At 37.5% G+C, this 22,485-nt stretch overlaps 1 protein-coding gene across 2 annotated transcripts in view; it reads right to left on the reverse strand.

Moving 5' to 3' along the window:
• EPS15 (epidermal growth factor receptor pathway substrate 15) overlaps positions 1 to 22,485 on the reverse strand; it is a 146,193-nt gene that overhangs the window by 112,247 nt on the left and 11,461 nt on the right. For both annotated transcript variants that reach the window (XM_018044061.1, XM_005678437.3), the window contains exon 2: positions 1,828 to 1,869. In XM_018044061.1, the coding sequence (XP_017899550.1) occupies positions 1,828 to 1,869 (42 nt within the window). The remainder of the gene's footprint in view (positions 1 to 1,827; positions 1,870 to 22,485) is intronic.

Consider the following 22,485-nt stretch of genomic DNA (forward strand, 5'->3'; position numbering starts at 1 on the left):
ATTCCAGTAAACAATTTTACTATCTTCCATTCTTTTGGCTACTATAATAATTAAACATAGCCATTCAGCCTTTGTCATCTACAGGCAGTTTCTGTCTGCCTAAAGGCTCTGCCATAAGCTACAGGGCACCTCTTCAACAAAGGAAGAGTCTCAGAGCCTCACGGAAAGAACAATACCACATACTCTGAACTATTAACACTTTAAAACATAGACTGTTGGGTAAAGACTTCTAGGCTGACATCATTTAGGCAACTTTCAAACTATATTGATAGACCAAGTCAAAATTCCAGGACTCTGCATACTGGAAGTAGATATATCTCATGAAAGCAAACTCCTAACCCAAGATGCAGGAGAACACAAATTAGACAGAGCTGAATGAAGTGTTATGGAAAACTCAATTAGGATTTTTTATGTGCCGTACTGCTGGTATTATTTTTACTATTCTATTTTCTAATGGATACGTGGAAAAGCCTTTTCTTACTAAATTATCCCTCAATTTAGCAGGCGCTGCTTTGGTAAACTGAATGAAATACTTTTCAATGTTATCTGTTTCTTCACTGACCCTTCAGAAATCAAAAACCTTTAATGAATGTCCTTATCTTTTACGGCCATATAGTTATAAAGCTAAATAACAATTTGTTCTCCTTTTTATCAGGATATAGTTGAGTAAACCAATTATACAAAAACAAGGCCATATTTGAAATGATTCTCTTTCATTCAGATAGAACAAGACACTATTAAGGATCAGGGACTGACTTTACGTAGAGCCCAAGTCTACCAGGCCCCCACATGAAGACCAGCCTGCTACATGGTTTGTAAGATCCCAAGTGTCTCAAGCACTAAAGCAAGGTTACTCAGAAGGCCAGGAAACTTAGCAGATATGGGAAATCCCAAGATGAGGTAAATTCACTCAAATTTACATGTACTGCATGTGAAATAAGAAGTGAATTTCTAAAGTTTGGATCTTAGTCTCAAAATAGAAGAATATAACAAAAGTTTTAAGCAGAAACTTATTACCTGGCCTTAGAAGTTGTTAAATAATAAGTATACGGCTTTAGGCTTGCAAGTCACACAAGAAGACCTATAGCGGTTCATTAAAACTTGCTGCAATTATGTAGACAATAGGATCAAACATAATGAGACCAGCCTTTTCAGTAATCATGATCAGAAGGTGAAGAAATTATAAAGAAAAATGATTTGATATTTGGAAATGGGCAAATAATACCGTCTATGCTTTCAGAAGATTATCTGATCTATGGTTTGTACCTTTGACTTCTATGAACTAAGCTATTTATTCTATACTCTGTAGGGGTAGAGGTTAAATTATATAAAACTGATAGCAATGCAAATGATTCCTATCCATACCAAAGAAATTAATTTTCTCTGATGGAGAATATAAATCTCTGTAACTCATATTCCCATTTTTACATCTCACTAGTTCTCTCAATAATTAATGAGTTGAAAAAATCTTTAATACGTGTTCATTTTATATTTATATGAGTGTTAAGGCTTCAACTTCATGAAAATTAAACTCTAAAATGTCTTTAAAATAACATAAAAGTAATTTCTAAATAACTTATAAATTAATTCAAATGTCTGTATCTGGATGAATATATCTAATGCTACATGGATTTTTAAGACAGATATTTAAGACAAGTGTTTGGTCTTAATTATCTTTCCTTAATTGTTCTGAAAACCTGTTAAACACATTAATCAAAGTGGGAGATTAAAGCACAAGAAAATGAAAACAAGAAATGTCAAATTTATTCAGCTGGCTGAATACAATCAGGAGTTGAAAGTATATTCTATAAAAAACAATCATCTTACCTGTCTATAGTATTTTTCATAAAGAGGATTTCCACTTGATAACTAAAATAAATAAATAATTAGAAATTAAATGCTATTCAATGACTTTTATTAATATAATTACATTCATTCAACAGATACATGAAATAAAGATAAATATAATTAATATATCCATGATTTCAAAAAATTGAATTTTGTTTCTTTTGGGAGAAAGGGAGAGTAAATAAAGGCAGCCATGTAGATTACCAAGAATTAGGTAGACAAGAAACAAAACAGGAATTTTAAAACTGTTTTTGATATCAGAACTCTTCCTCTCATAAAATTTTACTCAGAAACTCAACATTTAACAAATTATGGTGAAATGATTTGGTTTAAAAGCAACTGAGAAGCCCAAAACCTTAAGAGTTCATCCTCTGCCCAAGTCCCCAAAGTACCAATGAACACAAAAAACCACTTCAATAAACTAGTCAAGTGAATATACAAACTAATGAACCAAAAAAAAATGATATTAATATTAGATCTGAAATGCTTATAGGCAGGGAGTGGTGTTCAATTCACATGTGTGTGTGGCTCACTCAGTCATGTCCAACTCTTTGCAACTCCATGGACTATACCCACCAGGCTCCTCCGTCCATGGAATTTTCCAGGCAAGAACCTTCCCAACCCAGAGATGGAACCTGCGTTTCTTATACTGGCAGGCAGATTCTTTACCACTGTACCACCTGGGAAGTCCACTCAATTCATAATACAGTCTAAACGGTTCCTTGGTCAGCTGATGAACAGATATATTATCTCATCTGAAAGGCAGCTGAGGAGTATCAACATTTGAAGGCCCAGGTTCACTTGTACCTGAATGTGTTTAACAGTGTTCTGGAATTGGAAAGGAAATACAGGAAGGTTTCATGAGGGTGACACCAGTGCAGAAATCTGAGGTATAGAGGAGTACGGGAGACGGTGATTCTATACAAAGGGATAAATGCAATCAACAGAAATCTCAGTTACATTTGTCGAGAATAGTAAGGAGTTCTAAATGGTAATAAGGACTAGAGATAAGATTATAAGGGGTCCCCAACCACATTCTGGGAGAAGGCAATGGCACCCCACTCCAGTACTCTTGCCTGGAAAATCCCATGGATGGAGGAGCCTGGTAGGCTGCAGTCCATGGGGTCGCGAAGAGTTGGAAACGACTGAGCGACTTTACTTTCACTTTTCACTTTCATGCACTGGAGAAGGAAATGGCAACCCACTCCAGAGTTCCTGCCTGGAGAATCCCAGGGACGGGGAAGCCTCATGGGCTGCCGTCTATGGGATCGCACAGAGTCGGACACGACTGAAGTGACTTAGCAGTAGCAACCACATTCTGGTCCTTGGCCTATTACGACCTAGGCTGCACAGTAGGTGGTGGGGGGCAGGCAAGGGAGCAAAATTTCATCTGTATTTATAATCACTCTAGTAGCAGGAAAACATGCTCAAGGGTCCTTCTAATTTGGCATTATGGTGAGTTGTATTATTACTTTATTATATAACACAATGTAATGATAATAAAGTTCACAATAAATAAATGTACTTGAATCATCCCAAAACTGTCCCCCCACCGCCCACTCAACCCCTCAATCCATGGAAAAATTGTCTTCCATGAAACTGGTCCCTGCTGCCAAAAAAGTTAGGGACCGTTGTTACAGAAGACAAGTGATGAAGGGCTTCACCTCCCATGGTAAAAGTAAAGAAAATAACGATGGAAAAGAGGACTTGCTCAAGCACCTAATACTAGTTAATGCTAATTAACTACGTGATTATTTGTACGTGAAGAGGGAAAGTAGGATGGCATGCAGAGGGTTACTTAGGACAAAATTTTAATAACCCTGTAGAAGACCTAAACACCGGCAATGGTGAAAAAGAAGGGTTTGGTTTGAAGAAAAACAGGACTTATTAAGTAGATGAAGAGACAGGAGAAGCTTAGAAAGAAATACAAAGATAAACAGGGGAAAAGATCTTCAAGCATCAAAGTTGGGCCTATAGTCTTAATGGGCACAAAACTAGATTAAGACCAACATGTACTCAGTGCCCACTCTGAGAACACATTATACTAAGTGCTTTATAAATACTACCACACTTAATCCTTGTGAGTCATATATTATCTTCCCAGTAAGTAAATAAAGAAACGTCGTGTGAAAGTTTTACTTGTCTAATTGGTGAGGCAAGAGTACCCTGTTGTTTGGTCAAATTTTTTTTAGATGTGATTAACATTTAAAGCCATAAAGCAGATTATCCTCCATAATGTGGGGAGGTCTCATCCAAGCAGCTGAAAGTCCTAAGAGAGAAAGACTGATCTCCCCAAAGGAAGAAGTAATTCTGCCTTGAGATCACCTTCAGACACAACGGCAACATCAACTCTCCCCTCAGTCTCCAACAGGCCCTGCAGATTTAGGTCTTGCCAACCTCCACAAAAACATGAGCCAATTCTTTAAAATTAATTGGTCAGTGTGAGTGTCTGTCCTACTGGTTGTTTCTCTGAGAACCCTAACACACCAAGTTTCAGAGAGGTTACTTGTCCAAGCTTTTAAATGGCAGAGTCTGGACTTAAATTCAGGTCTGTCCTACTCTAAGCACCATACTCTTTCACATTACCAAGCTGTTTCTCAAATGCCCTGGTTTGCTCAGAAAAGTACAATCTCTTGTCTCAACATCCCATGTGGTTTACCACTTGTCTCACAGTTTTCACTTCCTGGAATGAAGTATATTTCATTAATCACTATATTAAAATAAACCAAGATGAATGTAGAACACCTCTAGTGTATTCATCTATTTTCTGGCCAAGCTAACAGTGTCTTAAGTGTTCTAACCACTTGAACAAGTGATGAAATTGTAAAAAGGACCAGTGGTAATTCCACCTTTCCCCTGACTCTTCAGAGATAAAACATTAACACCTTTTCAGGGACACCATGCAGAAAACAGAGAAAAGTATCCTCAGACACAAGCAACCATGGACAGCTAACTCTTTACATCCTTTTGAGACAGCAGAAGAAATATTTGATGCTGGTGCTCCTGCTAACACAGTCAGTACAGTGAGATGTGCGATGACCTGCAACATGCACCAGGCCACTAGCCAGCGAAGTAAGTGAGAAACTACAGGTGAGGTACAAACGAAGTATGTGTGAGGAGTCAATAGTCTAAAACCTCAAGGTGGTTTTGTCATTTATTGTATGGTATAATTCTAGAACTGTTTATTTTGTTGCTTGACAATCTTTATTATCACCCTATAAATCCTTTCAAGAACAATGAGCTGAAGAGAAGAAATTATACGTTTAATACAAAATTATGTACTAAAATTTCTCTAGAAAATGGATAGATAATTTGGATAAAACTTCTGAGGCTACTTCTATTTATCATGGCACTCTAGTGGCACCAGTATTAATGAGTTAGCTACAAATGCCAAAACTTACAAATGTTTACATACATCCACAGTTAAAATTTTAAGGATAAAAAATGGTACTGAAAACAAAACAAAAATATACTTAAACACGGAAATATGTGTTCCCTAATTGCAACCTGTCATCAGATTTTAAAGGCTAGAATCTTTCAAGGACTGACTTTATAATCCCAACCTAAGTGTCTCACTACTGAATCTTTTTGAAGGCAAGTCCTCTAATGATTGGTTGCATATTGTTCAAAATCAGTGGGAAATCTTTAATCAAAGACTAAAGTTCAATGAAAAAAAGATTAAAAAAAAAAAAAACTTCAGCTATTGAAGCTTTTAGAAAATATAATTATTAGAAAGAAAATTTGCCAAGGCACTGAAACATACCTCAAAAGCAATGTTAAGTACCGAACAAACTGAATGAGTTCAAACAGAATATGAGATTTAATTAAAGCAATGAATTCTAGAAGTTCCATCAAAAGTCTTCCTATTTTTAACTATATAAATTTATATTCTGTACTAGAATGAAATGAAATAGGAGAGTACGATTTTACAGCATCTAAATTTAAAGAAACATGTAGAATAATGATTACATATCTGTTTCTAAAAACATATTAGAGACAGATACATCTAAGAAACTGGCAAAAAAATATGACTATTACCCAGAATAACTATCCTGCTTTTGTTTCTATTCTCATAATCAATGTCAGTTCAGTTCAGTCACTCAGTCGTGTCCAACTCTTTGTGACCCCATGGACTGTAGCACACCAGGCTTCCCTGTCCATCACCAACTCCAGGAGTTTGCTCAAACTCATGGCCATCGAGTTGGTGATGCCATCCAACCATCTCATCCTCTGTCCTCTCCTCCTCCTCCTGCCTTCAATCTTGCCCAGCATCAGGGTCTTGAGTCAGTTCTTCACATCAGCTTCAGCATCAGTCCTTCCAGTGAACATTCAGGACTGATTTCCTTTAGGACGGACTGGTTGGATCTCCTTGCCGTCCCAGGGACTCTCAAGAGTCTTCTCCAACACCACAGTTCAAAAGCATCCATTCTTCGGAACTCAGCTTTCTTTATGGTCCAACTCTCACAGCCATACATGACTACTGAAAAAAACCACAGCTTTAACTAGACGCACCTTTGTCGGCAAGGTAATGTCTCTGCTTTTTAATATGCTGTCTAGGTTGGTCATAGCTTTTCTTCCAAGAAGCAAGCACCTTTTAATTTCATGGCTGCAGTCACCACCTGCAGTGATTTTGGAGCCCCCCAAAATAAAGTCTGTCACTGTTTCCATTGTTCCCCCATCTATTTGCCATGAAGTGATGGGACTGGATGCCACGATCTTATTTTTTTTAATGTTGAGTTCTAAGCCAACTTTTTCACTCTCCTTTCACTTTCATCAAAAGGCTCTTTAGTTCTTCTTCACTTTCTGCCATAAGGGTGGTGTCATCTGTGTATCTGAGTAAAGACTATTTTGTTGTACTATAAAACAAGTATTTTATAAACTTTCATTTTTGAAAACAGACAGAACTATTTTACTGATCTATATTACATTTCAGTATAATAAAACCATTTTGATGGCAAAAAAAATTTCAAAAAACTTTAAATACTTGTAATGTCCCTTTCATCTCAAACATGTCCCAGTATGAAAAAAAAAGTATATATTCAGCCTACTCCCAAAGAAATGTATAAATACTCTGCTATAGAAAAGAGCTTGATTGCTTACTACATAAATACATTTGAGAAGGCATTAGCTCCGTAAGTGATTAAGTACATTCTGTGCTGATCAACTATACTAATACATTACAGCTAAGTGAGAATGGAGAAAAGTCATCCAAATTGCCAATTCACTCATCAAGTAAGATGATCAAAGAGTGTGTTTGGTGCATCTTGGTAAAATCGTCTTTTTCTTTTTAACTGAAATATGATCATTTTAGATTAAAAAAAATCACATAGATACAACACACATAATGAATGCATAGAGAAAAATTTTGAAAGGCATAGCTAAGCTGGCAACAGTGATGACCTCTGGATAATGGAATTACAAATGATTTTTACATTCCTCTTTATACTACTCTGTGTTCTCTGAAAATAGTTTTTATAATAAGCACTTACTTAATTCTATAGAACAAAACAATTAAGATATTTTAGCTTAGGAAAAAATGTAAAATCCAAAAATGTGCCATCAGTATGCAAAATTATATATGAATACTTAGTAACCAAACTAATTTCTAAAAGAAAACTTTTAAACTAAAGTTATCAAAAGTCAAAACCTGACTTAATTTCTAATATTATTATAATTTGAAGCAATTATTTATTCATTCGCTAGGTCATAAACATGCATCATTTTTCACAAAGTAAAATATTCATAAATATCTGAAAATCCCTTCTAAAGAGTCAACATTATTTATTACTACTCTGAAAAAAATCTTAAGGGCTTGAAAATAAGACATTAGGAAGTCAACAGAATGCTTTAAAAAAAGAAAAAAACCCTCACATAGGCTTAAATTCAAAGCCCATTTCACTACTTCTCAGGGAGACCATGAACATAAAATTTATCTCCTCTTTGAAAAGCCTGCCCACTTATCTGTAAAGTGCTAATAATATCTATTCTTCATAGGTTTCCAATTAAACTAATTGAATTAAAAAGAGATGGCTAACTGCTCCCTAATAACCTTTACTCTTTTCTTTCTTTAATAATAATACCCCTAAACCTTACTCAAACATGCGGACACCTACCGAAACGTACATTTCTCATCTTTTGCAATCTCGGTTTCTCTCAATGAAATGTGAAAGGAAATAACTTGCCCAGCTCTCAGGTTGTACACCTACAGGGAAGGAGAATGTCTTCTACCTCCCAGTTATTTCTTCCAGCTGTCCAGAAGGTAGATATGGCTGTGAAACGTGGAGGATCTACCCAGACTGTGAGATGGAAAACATTGTTGAAAATATAAAGAGCAACAGAGAAAAAGGGTCTATGTCTCTGACACTATCATGAAGCTGCCATATCAGCCCTCTAGTATTTATCTTACTTGGACAGTTACTTGAGAGAGGTAAATTCTCTCCTGTTTAAGCTACTGAGATTTTGGCTTGAACCAGTATCCTAACTAATGCAACAAAAAACAAAAAAAGGGAAAAAAACAAATTTTACTAAGAAAAAAATTGTTATAAAACTGTTATATCATCCTAAAATCTGGTAGGTTATATTATAATTCTCATTTATCCTCCTCTTACAACAATATTCACTGCAGATGGTGATTGCAGCCATGAAATTAAAAGATGCTTACTCCTTGGAAGGAAAGTTATGACCAACCTAGACAGCATATTAAAAAGCAGAGACATTACTTTGCCAACAAAGGTCTGTCTAGTCAAGGCTATCGTTTTTCCAGTGGTCATGTATGGATGTGAGAGTTGGACTATAAAGAAAGCTGAGCGCAGAAGAGTTGATGCTTTTGAACTGTGGTGTTGCAGAAGATTCTTGAGAGTCCCTTGGACTGCAAGGAGATCCAACCAGTCCATCCTAAAGGAAATCAGTCCTGGGTGTTCACTGGTAGGACTGACATTGAAGCTGAAACTCCAATATTTTGGCCACCTGATGCAAAAAGCTGACTCACTTGAAAAGATCCTGATGTTGGGAAAGATTGAGGGCAGGAGGAGAAGGGGACAACAGGGATGGTTGGATGGCATCACCGACACAATGGACATGGGTTTGGGTGGACTCCGGGAGTTGGTGATGGACAGGGAGGCCTGGCATGCTGCAGTTCACAGGGTCACAAAGAGTTGGACACGACTGAGCGACTGAGCTGAAACAAGAATATTAACAGCCCTGCCTGTTGCCATGTGACTTACAGTGCCTCTCTGTGAGTACCCTACTATTGGCTTGGCCATGTGACCTACTCTGGCCAATGAAATATGAGGAAGTTCCAGTTACAGGTGGAATTTTTAAGGGCTACTGTGTGTTTCCACCAGCTCTTTTTTTTTTTTTTAATAGTCATTTATTGATTTGGCTGCTCAGAGTCTTAGTTGCAGCATGTGGGATCTGGTTCCCTGACCAGGGATCGAACCTGGGCCCCCTGCATTGGGAACACAGAGTCTTAGCCCCTGGGCCACCAGGGACATCCCTCCACCAGCTCTTGCTCTTTTCTCTCTGCCAAGAGAATAGTAAGTCATGAAGGGGGGTGCTCCTTCGGCCTGGATCCCGAAAGGAAAGAGAATCATGGAATAGTACCATAGCTGACTACGGGGGAACCTGTAACCTTCCAATTTGTTGTTGCTGTTCAGTCTCTCAGTCGTATCCAACTCTCTGTGACCCCATGGACTGCAGCACACCAGGCCGCCCTGTCCTTCACCATCTCCCAGAGCTTGTTCAAACTCATGTCCATTGAACTGGTGATGCCATCCAACCATCTCATCCTCTGTCCTCTCCTCCTCCTCCTTGTCTTCACTCTTTCCCAGCATCAGGGTCTTTTCCAGTGAGTCAGTTCTTCTTATCAGGTAGCCAAAGGATTGGAGCTTTGCATCAGCTTCATCATCAGTCCTTCTAATGAATATTCAGGATTGATTTCCTTTAGGATGGACTGGTTGGATCTCCTTGCAGTCCAAGGGACTCTCAAGAGTCTTCTCCAACACCACAGTTCAAGACCATCATTTCTTCAGCGCTCAGCGGTTCAACTCTGACATCCATACATGACTGCTGTATAGCTTTGACTATACGGACAGTTGCAGGCTAAGTACCACTTAAAATCTTTTTGTTTTTATTCTCTATAAAAATTAAAGTAATGATTAACAATTTTGTACTCGTGAACATTTTCGAAAAGTGTGATGAAGCACATGATTTTCTGGGTAACTTGCCATGCAAGTATATTTGACATATTAACACAAAAAATTTCAGTTATTTTTATTCATCCATCTAATTAATACTCCATTTTCAAGAGATCTGAGGAACCAGAAGGAGAACTAAGCCCTACATCCTTTCAACTACTCCACCACAACCACTACCACTACCCCTCAAATAATGGAACAGCTACTCCTACAACCAAAGTACCAAATCAACACAACCAGAAGAGCATGTGCTTTTACACAGCTATGTTCACATGTGACCGACTTGCAGGGAAGGAGACTAAAACCTTCTGAAGACTCGTGATGTCTTTTTTAAAAGACTTATGCATTTCACAATATAAAGGAAAATAGGCTGGAAACAAACAGTAAAAGGAAGAGGACAAGAATTTTAAAAAAAACAGCAATAGTGATCAACAGCAATCCAAACTGACAAAGGAAATAGCAATCAGAAGCTGTCTGAAGAGTCGAAAGCAAGTTCAGTAAAAAAGAAATTAAAAAGGAGCTGGGTATAGAGGGTGGATAGAAGCAAGTCATCTGAACAGTCCTCACTTTAGAGCTGGCAGGGAGGGGCCCAAGAAAACACAAGCAGCCATCCCAGCAGTTCCCTTAGAGAATATACAGTAAAAACCCTCAACTCTGTTATTCATAACTCATTTAATAATTTAATAAACATGGATTGGAGACCTTTTAGAGACAGAACAATAGGTTTAGGTACCTGGGGTTACAAAAACTATATAGGGCCTCTGCCCTCAAAACTGCTCTCTTTTGCAATGCTCTCTTCTGCAAACATCTCATGTTTGTTCCATAACAAATCATTATAAATTGATGAGTCAGCTAGCAAAGACCTAGGAGCACTCTAAGAAGAGTATTCTAAAAAAAGTTTTCAAAATCTGAATTTAAGAATACATCTGCTTTGGAGATTATCAGAAATAAAAGATTACAGGGACTTTAAGTAGACAAAAGAATTTCAAAAGAGAGTACAGCTATATACTACTGAAAAACAATGGATTATTAAGAGACCATACCAGCAACTCAAACCAGTAAAGGAGTAACTTTTGTCAAATCCAATTCAACCTGACCCAAAAATCTGGGTGGCAGAGTGACAAAGAATGAATACAAAGACCAGTTTTGGGTCTGTCATCAGAAGACAGTGAGTCCTACATACACTATTCTAGCCAGCCCCAAATAAACAGAAAGAGGAGAGGCATTATCTTTAAGCACGAATGATATGTGGATTTATAAAAATTCAAGTAAGGAACAAATGAAACAAAATAATCATTTCCTGCGCTTGTACAGCACTTTAGCTTCTACAAAGGACATTCACAGCCTCATCTCTCATGTCCTTTTTCTACACGTCTGGGCAACCAGATGATCACATCAATCCCCCTGGTTCAAATACTACACTTAAGTTGGTGAATATCGTATCTTTAGTTCTGACCTCATCTCTGAACTCTAAACTTATATACCATCTACTTTATATCTCCACTTGGATATCTCCCAAACATCTAACAAAACTTGTATATTTTTTTTCGCCAAGAATCTATGCCTCTCCTACCACTAACCACGTGTGCACAAGCCAAATAATCTGTCAGCATGTCCCTCATTCTCAATTTTACAATCTATCATATGCAAATACTATGAACTCTAATTCCAAAACATACATTGAACTCATTCACCTCTGTCTGTAGTGCAGTTCATATATCATCTTGACTACTAGAACATTTAATCCATCCCCTCACACAGACTGCTGAGTGTATGTAAATATAAATAAGAACATAACATTCTTCTGTTTAAACCCCTCCATGTCTTCTCATTTGAGAAAAAATTAAATCTAAACTTGACAGGGCTTTGAGTCCCTGCATGATTCAGCTTCTGCTCACCTCTCCAGATACACTTAGGGCCACTAACTTTACTGATATTTCAGTTCTTCTAAAAGAGCAAGCTCTGTCTCAACTCAGTCTTTCCACATGTCATTCTTTGTTCCTGAAAACATAGGTGGTGTCTTCAATTTTTTTAGGACTCAGCTTAAATGTTACCCACTCAGAGTCCTATACGGATCATCATAAAATAGGCCCTTTTTAAATTTTCTACTTCAGCTTTGCTTGTTTCCTTCAGAGACCTGTTACATATTGTTTTTATTTTGTCTGTTTGTTTCTTCATTATTTTTGCCCTCACTATAACATTTGCTCCATGAGAGGAGAAAATCACACCTATCTTATTTCACCATCAAATCCATAATACCTACATATGAACGTCCTCAAAAAATATGAAGTTTATGAGCTGAATAAATTATTTGTGCAATTCCTTCTTGCAGTACATTCTCCAATACTGCTGGGAGTATAAATTATTTCACATTTATTCATAACCTAATACTTGCCAAAGACTGAGACAGGCATCATGATGAATTACACAGTCCTTGTTTTCAAGGGCTTTACTAGTCTAGTACAGAAAGAAAAAAGTAAGCAAGTCCCTTTTTCCTCAATTTCTGAGAATGTTCTCTCTACTTCCCTACATCCTCTCCTGAAGAGAAAAGCCAGCCTTTTCTCGGGATGCTACCTCCAACCCCCTGCTCTAACTGAAACAATCTCTTACCTCCCTTGAAGCCCTCTCAAATGGCTGCTGTCCAGTTTTAACTTCCTGACTATCTCAGGTTCCAGAAATGGGATTAAAACCCTCTGCTTCCCTGTGAAGCTTGTCCACATTGTCTTTGTTTTTAAAACAAAGACCAAATAAAACTCTGCTCTCCTGAGGTGTTTCCTTTTCAGCAAAATTACTATCTCCCTTTCCTTATCACTGTTACATTTTAACCTCCTGGTTTTCTCTACCTCACTCACCTGAGGCTATGGCACATGACTCATTGTATTCTTCTCCACCCTAAACCTCCATCAACTGGTTGACTTCACCATAAACTTGGATAGCCCATCCAACAACTTGGATTTTTACTTCCTTGATGCCCTTAACACCAATCGTCTCTTCAAAACAGAGTTTTACAAAGTACCACCAATGTGGATATATTATGGCCCAGTCATCCTGTTACTCCCATAGTAACCTCACTCCTGGCTCTTCTACCTTTATCCAAACTGCTCTATATTCCAAACCACTATTTCAAGCATCTTGTTCTCCAACCATAACCTTCTCTTTCAAGTGATCTTCCTTTGACCTTTGTAAGACTTCTTATCCTTGGACCCTTTCTGTGACCCATCAGACTAAACCATCTCTTTGCTTTATGTCCCTCATCATTCAGTTTACAGCCTATGGTGCATCATTTCAATAATCCTCTTGTCAATAATCTAAATTCTCTTGTTCTCTTTTAGAACACACAAGTACAGCAAAACTCCAAACCTGGATGAACCCAACTATCCTCCTTCTTTGAGGCTGAGCCTAAAAAGTCATTCAACAGGACAGATTGGTATAACTATAAATTCATGACCACTGCATTAGTTTGCTAGGGCTGCCATAATGAAGTACCAAAAACTGAGTGGCTTTGGAGAACAGAAATTTACTGTCTCACAGTCTGGAAGCCAGAAGTCCAAAACAAGATGCTGGCAGGGCCAAACTCCCTCTGAAGGTACTAGCGAAGGATCGGCTCTAGGCTTCTCTCCTATTTCTGGTAGTTCCTTGGCATGTGGCAGCTTAAGTCCAACCTCCACATGACATTCTGCCTACATGTGTGTCTGTGTCAAAATTTCTCCTTTTGATGTAGACGTCAGTGATTTTGGATCAGCAGCCCACTCTATTCCTTGATGACCTCCTCTTAAATAATTACATTCATAATGACTCTATTTCCAAGTAAAGTCATATTTCTGAAGTATTGAGGGGTTCGGATTTCAACATATAAATTGGAGGGGCACAATTCAACCCATAACAATCAGTAACCTCAAATTTTTCTGCCAAACATACTCTTCAACCCCCTTTCCATAATGACCATTCCAAGAAGATATGTGACTTTACTCCAACCAGAGAAAATCACAGTTCCTCTGTGGGAGCTGCCAGAAGAGAGGCCCTCTTTTCCACCACACGTGGAGTTACAAAGTCTATAAACCTGAAGCTTTTCGTGCTTATTTTAGTGTTATAATGGGAAAGCCTACCTGAGACTGGAGGCAAGATATGAAAGGAAAACTGAGTAGTGGTATCACTGTGACCCTAATACATCTGAAGCCAGCTCTACTCTTAGACCTATCAGTTAGATAAGCTAACATACTTCCTTTCCACTCAAGAGAGAATTACCATTCCATGCAGTTGCCACTTGCAGGAAAGTGTTCTGATGTAAGAATGAGTAAAACTGGCTAATAAAGTGAGTTTTATACTTCCTGACTGGTATTTGGAGCCACAGAGATCCAAACAAAGAATATAAATCAACAGAAATGCTTGCCAAACCCTTACATATTACACACCTAACATTTTCAAAAGTATATCCACACAGCCTTTTTTTTTTTAATCTCAAGCATAATTTGAAATAAACACCATTTACTAAACAAGTTTCTTAAAATGAATTAAGAAACATTTTTTTGCATGTTTATTAGTTGTTCCATTTCTCATTTCCAAAACAGCAAAGAATTTGGTAAAAAGAATTTTCATCAATGTAATAACTTACAAAATAGGAGAGGGCAAACTCTCAAGAGTTTACTGTCGATATCCAATTGGGTGGGATATTTAATAGGCCAGAACTAATAGATTTGATTAGTAGAGCTGACCTGTACTAAGTTGAAGGTAAACAAGCATGCTAAGATTTAATACAGTCAAATAAGAGTAGATTAGATAGGGAAAAAAATATATCAGCTTTGCACAAATGAGACAAAAAATTTTTTTCACAGTTAATGGAGCTCCAAGAGAACCAAAAGAATCAGCAATGAAATGCTGCTTTTGAAAAAGGCAAGTTAGGGACTTCCCAGGTAGTCCAGTGGTTAGGACTTACTTCCAATGCAGGGGGCATGAGTTTGATTCCTGGTCAGGGAACAAATCCCACATGTCATGCAGTATGGCCAAAAAATAATAAAATAACATGTTTTTTAAATGCAAGTTAAATTATCAAGTACAGACTTAAATACATAACATTTTAAAATCATATATGTACAAACATTGTTGTTTTACAGCTTCACAGTAAATAACATATACTAAATCCTTTTTGAGCATTTCCTATACAACAGGTACTAGTCTTAACCACTTTACCCACTGAGTTCATTTAAACTGACAAGGCACATAAAATTATATCCATTTTACAGATGAGGAAAATGAGACATTAGTAAGTTGAATAACTGACTCAAATGCACATACCTATTTAAGAGTTTGGAGAAGGAAATGGCAACCCACTCCAGTACTTTTGCCTGGAAAATTCCATGGACAGAGGAGCCTGGTAGGCTACAGTCCATGGGGTCGCAAAGAGTTGGACACAATTAACTTCACTTTCACATTTAAGAGTTAGCACCAGTATTGAAATCTAAGAAGTCTGATTGCAGAACTTTAACTCCTGTTAGGCTGTTGCCTCTATTATATTATCTTTACCATCATTTAACAGCACCTTTCATATGTACTCTATCATTTGAATCTCCATAACAGAGAAGTATTACCGTAATTCTAAAAAACCTTTAGTTTTAAGGCCCACCTTCCATTTAAGACAAAGTGAAAATGAAAGTCACACGGTCCTGTCCAACTTTTTGTGACCACATGGACTATACAGTCCATGGAATTCTCCAGGCCAGAATACTGGCATGGGTAACCTTTCCCTTATCCAGGAGATCTTCCCAACCCAGGGATGAAACCCAGGTCTCCCACATTGCAGGCAGATTCTTTACCAGCTGAGCCACCAGGGAAGCTTTAAGACAACTTAATATCAAAATAAAGGTAACTTGAACAATTTTTATTATGAACCTACAATTGCATACATTTATCCACTATCTTCCCTCTACTATCACAATCAAACATTAAGTCAAAGCAGTGTTTTGCAGTTTTCACTGTACAAGTCTTTCACCTCCTTGGTTAAATTTATTCCTAAGCATTTTATCCTTTTTGATGGTAGTATAAATGTACTTTTATTATTATTATTATTATTTTCTTTTTGCAGCATATGGGATGTTACTTCCCCAACCAGAGATTGAACCCATGCCCCCAACATTGGAAGCAGGGAGTTCTAACCACTAGACTGCCAAAGAAGTCCTTGGAATTCTTTTCTTAATTTCCTTTCTGAATTGTTTACTGCTAGTGTATAAAAATGCAGTTATGTGTTGATTTTGTATTCTGCAACTTTGCTAAATTTGTCTATCAGCTCTAAGAATGTTTTCATGGAATCTTTAGGGTTTTCTACATATAAAAAATTCATAATAGTACGGAGGGTCCTCAAAAAATTAAAAATAAAACTGCCATATGATCCATCAACCCCACTCCTCAGTATTTATCCAAAGGAAGTGATATTGGGTTATCAAAGAACCCGTGTACCAGAGATCTGCTATTCCACTATGTGCTTATAGTTAACGACACCTTAACATACACTTAAAATCTTGTTAGGGGGCAGATCTCACGTTATCTACCACAATATATATTTTTTAATCATGTTATCTACAAACACATTATTTTACTTCTCCCTTTCTAATCTGAATGTTTTTTGTTTCTTGTACTAACTGCTCTGGTTAGAACTTCCAGTACCACACTGAAAAGAAGATGGAAAAGTAGGCATCCTCACTGTGCTCCTGATCACAGGGTAAAAGCTTTTAGTCTTTCACTGTTCAGTATGATGCTAGCTGTGGGTTTTTCACATGTAACCTTTATCACGGAGGAAGTTCCCTTCTATTTCTAGTTTGCTAAGTATTTTCATCATGAAAGAGTGCTGAATTTTGTCAGTGCATTTTCTGCATCAAGATGTTTTCCCTTCATTCTATTAAAGTGCTATATTGACTGACTTTCATATGATGAACCATCCTGGCAACTATTTCATTGTCTTTTCTCGGTAATAAACTGAAAAGCCAGGAACTACAAAGCATCTTTTTTAGTCAAATTGAACCTTTGACTGGAAAAATATGGTCAGCTTACCTATACCATATCACGAAAAGATCTGTTGCTTTTCAATCCATAGTTTAGTAAAATAGTAGCAGTTTGTTACCTTCAACCATACACATTCCACCCATCTGTTATTTGGCCTACTTAGCAAACTGGAGCTTTAAGGGCTACAGTACATGGGGATGTGAAAGAGTCAGACACAACTGAACAACTAAACAATAACAACAAAGCAAACTTCCTTTTAAAATGTAAATACTGGCAGAAACCAATACAACACTGTAAAGTAATTGTTGTTGTTTAGTTACTAAGTCATGGCTGACTCTTTTGCAACCCCATGGACTATAGCCTACCAGGCTTCTCTGCCCATGGGATGTCCCAGGAAAGAATATTGGAGTGGGTTGCCATATCCCTCTCCAGAAGATCTTCCCGATCCAGGAACTGAACCCGTGTATCCTGTATTGGCAAGCGAATTCTTTACCACAAGGGAACACCATAAAGTAATTATCCTTCCATTTTTAAAAAATACAAATATTGCTCTAGGGGTTGTCTACTGATCATTCATGCAGACTATGTAGAGAATTATCTACACCAAGATTTGCAATTGCTTAACCTCCAGCTGGAAGATAGTAGGACCAAGAATTTCTACTATGAAGTTGGAGGAAGGGATAATTTTGGCACATGTGTATAAGATAATACTTATTCAGTCTGAATTTCAAGTATTCAGTGTAATTATTAGGCCACACGTCTCAGCCTCTAGTTGACAAAATGTAACTCTAGTCGGAGCACTTATATCAACATCAGACTTGATGTGATACTGCTGAGGGAAAGCAGTTAAGGGGGTTGCTGCTGCTGCTGCTAAGTCGCTTCAGTCGTGTCTGACTCTGTGCGACCCCATAGACGGCAGCCTACCAGGCTCCTCCGTCCATGGGATTTTCCAGGTAAGAGTACTGGAGTGGGGTGTCAATGCCTTCTCCGAGTAGGGGGGTTAAGAACATCTAATATGATCTGTTTTGCTTAAACCTCCTAGTTCATGGTCTATCGGAGTATTATACAAATATGGTTTATACTGTATCATCTATGTGATTCAGTAGAAGACTCAAGGTTAACATACTAACATATCATTCATTCAAACAACTGCTGATATGTTATTATACTAGGCACTTCTGATACAGAGATGAACAAACAAAACAACTTTTTTGCCCTCCTGGACCTTAATCTTCAGATAGAGGAAAAAAAGAAATTATAACCCAATGGTTAAATACAAAAATGTATTTGATGCACTAAGCTGATGGTCAGACAAAAAATTATTCAAATAAACTGTACTTACAATAATTATTATCAGGCAGAAACGAGTACAAAGAGAAATATACTGAGGAAATAAAGAGTAAAAAAATTTGGCTATTCATTCATTACTCATTTAGACATCTCTTGTATTCCTTTAAACACTGATTCATTTAGACATCTCTTGTACATCTATATGCCTAGATACTGGGAATAATAAAATAAGTAAGAAACTATAGTCCCTGACATCGAGAAGTCAGTCCAGTGGGGAGAAAAAGACAGTAACAACAATCCATTGTAATAAGTATATCTCCACCGTAATAAGTACATCAAGAGGGAACAAACACTATTGCTATGGGATCAGTGATATCTAAAAGACACATAATCAGAAAAGTCAATAAAAGTCATGTCTGATTATTTCATAAGAAACTAAGAAAAAGCTGAGCAAGACACAAGTGACACCTAAACTAAATCAAAGGAGCCAGTCAAGCAACTGCAAAGAGCACTCCTATCTCAAGATTCCTCTACTTGTTTCCTCCACCTGGAACATCTCCACAGATAATCATATGGCTCACTTTTTATTTCATTCAGATCTCTGATCAAATGCTTTATTTCATTTGATCTCTGACCAAACCATCCTCAGAGAGGCCTTTCTGACATGCTATCTAAAGTGTCACCTTATGGTGCTCTTACCTAATCTGTTCTATTGTTCTTCCTAGCTCTTATCACTATCTTACATCTCAGTGTACTCAGTGCTTAGCTGCTCAGTTATGTTCAACTCTTTGCAACCCCATGGACTGTAGCCCACCAGGCTCCTCTGTCCATGGGAATTCTCCAGGCAAGAATACTGGAGTGGGTTGCCATGCCCTCCTCCAGGGTATCTTCCCAACCCAGAGATCGAACCCAGGTCTCCCGCGTTGCAAGCGGATTCTTCACCATCTGAGCACAAGGAAAGCCAATTTTCATTATCTGTTGCTACTGGTCTCTCTGACTAGAAATATTAATCCATGGGTCCAGTGACTTGTCTTGCTCACCATATGGTGTCTTAATTATATAGTACTTTGCAGATAGTAGGCACTGAGTATTTATCAAATTAAGCAAAGGAAAGCAATGAATTTCAGGTACAGCAAAAAACATATAGCACAAAAGTTTGAGAAATGGGTGATGGCTGGGTGCTCCTGACCAATAATAACTGTAGTAGCAAATACTTATATTTATTAAGGACTTACCATGGACCAGGCACTATTTATTCTCAGCACTTTACTTGTACAATCTCATCTAACTTTCACAACTCTTTAAAGAACATACTCTTACTCATACCTTACATATGAAAAAAAACACAAAGAGAATAAATGACTTGCCAAATTCAAAGCTAGCAGATGGCAGAACTAGAATTCCAAGCAATGCAGTACAAGGCCAGAGCTCACTCCCTTGACCACTGGCCTCCAAACACAGGAAACTGACAACCTCTCTGGGTTGTTTTCATGGAAGGAAAGGAAGGAGGAAGGGAGGGAGGGAGGAAAGAAAAACCTATTATAAGCAGTCTTTAGAATATTACATGCTTCATATACTTACTGTTATCACTTAGTCGTGTCTCTTTGCAACCCCATGACCGTAGCCCGCCCATGGAATCCTCTGTCCATGGAATTCTCCAGGCAAGAATACTGGAGTGGGTTGCTGTGGCCTTCTCCAGGGATATATATATGCAGGCTGCTGCTGCTGCTAAGTCACTTCAGTTGTGTCCAACTCTGTGCAACCCCATAGATGGCAGCCCACCAGGGACCCCCGTCCCAGGGATTCTCCAGGCAAGAACACTGGAGTGGGTTGCCATTTCCTTCTCCAGTGCATGAAAGTGAAAAGTGAAAGTGAAGTCGCTCAGTCATATCAGACTCTTAGCAACCCCATGGACTGCAGCCCACTAGGCTCCTCCGTCCATGGGATTTTCCAGGCAAGCGTACATGCTTTCCCCCAAATATAAGGAATAAGAAAAAGGGTCCATTCTCAACACTTCTATCCAACACTGTATTAGAGATTCTAGCCAGGGAAATTGCACAAGAACAATAAATAAATAAAAGGCATCAGACTGGAAAAAGAGGAGATAAAACGATTGCTATTCACAGATGACATGCTCTAATACTAAAAACAATCCCAAGCTATCTACTAAAGAACTATTAGAACTAACAGCTGAGTTCAAGAAAGTTGCAAAATCCCATGTTCATGGATTCAGAAGGGTTAACACTGTTAAAACAACAGCAACACTCCCACTAATCACAAAGTCAACTCAATCTCTATGAGAATTCCAAATTAGTTATCTGTAGAAACTGCCAAGTGGATTCTAAAAACATCACTGCTATTTATTCAATGATTCTTACATTGCAACAATGCGTATACATCATACATAAGAAAAGGGAAGTCACAGAGTTTAAATAACTTGTCACAGTCACCCATGACAAGAGCATAAGTGGCAGAGGGAGAATTCAAATCCAATTTGGTCTTGTACTTAGTGTCCTTCCCACTATCTAAACTGTGATACTCATTATTTTACATACTATTTTAGAACTGATCAAAGATTCTTTGAGCCTATCCTTGAAACCCCTGCCTAATGTCTTGTGCTCTAGGTTAAAAATTCTTGCTTTATTACAAAAAAAAAGCAGAGAATAAATCATAAGAAAATAGATATGATATCTCACAATGTGGACCCAATGCACCAAAATACTGTTTAACTTGGATCAAATACTCCTATGATTTTATGTTGTCCTTTTAATTATAGTTTAAAATGTCACCCACAGTATCAACCTTGGACACTGTAAAACAATGAATAACTTAAGAACTAAATTACCACAAAAAAATTCCATTATAATCACAGGACACTCCACAGCACCCAAGTGCCTTTCTTTCTTCTATTATCCTGCATCACAGTACTCATCACTCCAGAGTCAATGTTTATCTCCCTAGAAGACTAAAAGGTACTTCAGTGCATGAATCTAGGTCTTAGTCTCTTTGTATGTCCAAGGCCTAACATAGCGGGGACACAGGAGGCATTCAACAAATGTCTTCTGAAACAAAAGAGGATGGAATGGCAATAAGGGAAGTACCTATACTGCATGTAATCTTCATATTTTTAATAGATGCATAATGATGTAACTGTGTTGTACCGAGTGAATATAAGATGGAATGAAGTTACCAATAATCCCTGGTGTTAGTGATTTATGAAAATTCTAGTAAAGTACAACATTTCATAAAAATTAACAGCCCTATAATAAAATCTAGCTGTTATAAGTATTTGGCTAGAGATGGCAGTAGTAATAGTTATTGTTGTTATTAATAGCTACCACCATTTAAACTGATCCCAGACATTTATAACGATTATTTCACTCATCACAACAAATCCTGCAGGTTAAGTTTATTCACCATTTTATAAGCTAAAAAAGAAAGAGACTAGAAACTTGTTACAGAATCAAACAAAAGATTTAAGCCTAATACATTCTGACTGCAAAGTCCAAGATCTCCCAGTATTTCACCCTAGCTCTCGACAATGTTCAAATCTGGAGCATGAGAAATCCCTACACATAGCAGTTCTTTAAGTTTTCCTTAATAAATAGTCTGTTTTTTAGGAAAATCTTCTCTGCTATACAATATGATCTTCAGTAATAAGATACTGACGGGATTCCAAGTTCAAATTACCACATTCAAGAGAATATTAGCTTAAAAGTAAATACTGGCATGACGTACACTAACCTAGATAAGCTTAGGTTTCGTAAGTAATAAATTGCTAGAGGTTGCAAAATGTAAAACTATATTCTATCGTATCTACAAAAACCCTCCACTATAACTTGGTACAATTACTTTCTAGAGATGTGGTCCATTTAACAAAAAGTTGATTTTTACATAAGATGTTGCAGCCTAGAACATATGTTCAGTTATAACCAAGAAATGGCACTATAATTAGTTCTGTCAGAGCTATTTTGCACTCAGAAATACAGACTCATTCAATTTATGAGTTGTTTACACTGCCTAAGTTATAACATTGGCTCTACCACTTAGCAGTAGCTTGATCTTGAACAAGTTACTTCACTTCTGTGCCTAAGTTTTCTCTTTATAAAACAGGAATAATAAGGATGATCTGTTTATCAGGTTTTAAGGATTACTAAAA

This window comes from Capra hircus, chromosome 3 (genome assembly GCF_001704415.2).
Source record: "Capra hircus breed San Clemente chromosome 3, ASM170441v1, whole genome shotgun sequence".
NCBI classification, from domain to species: domain Eukaryota; kingdom Metazoa; phylum Chordata; class Mammalia; order Artiodactyla; family Bovidae; genus Capra; species Capra hircus.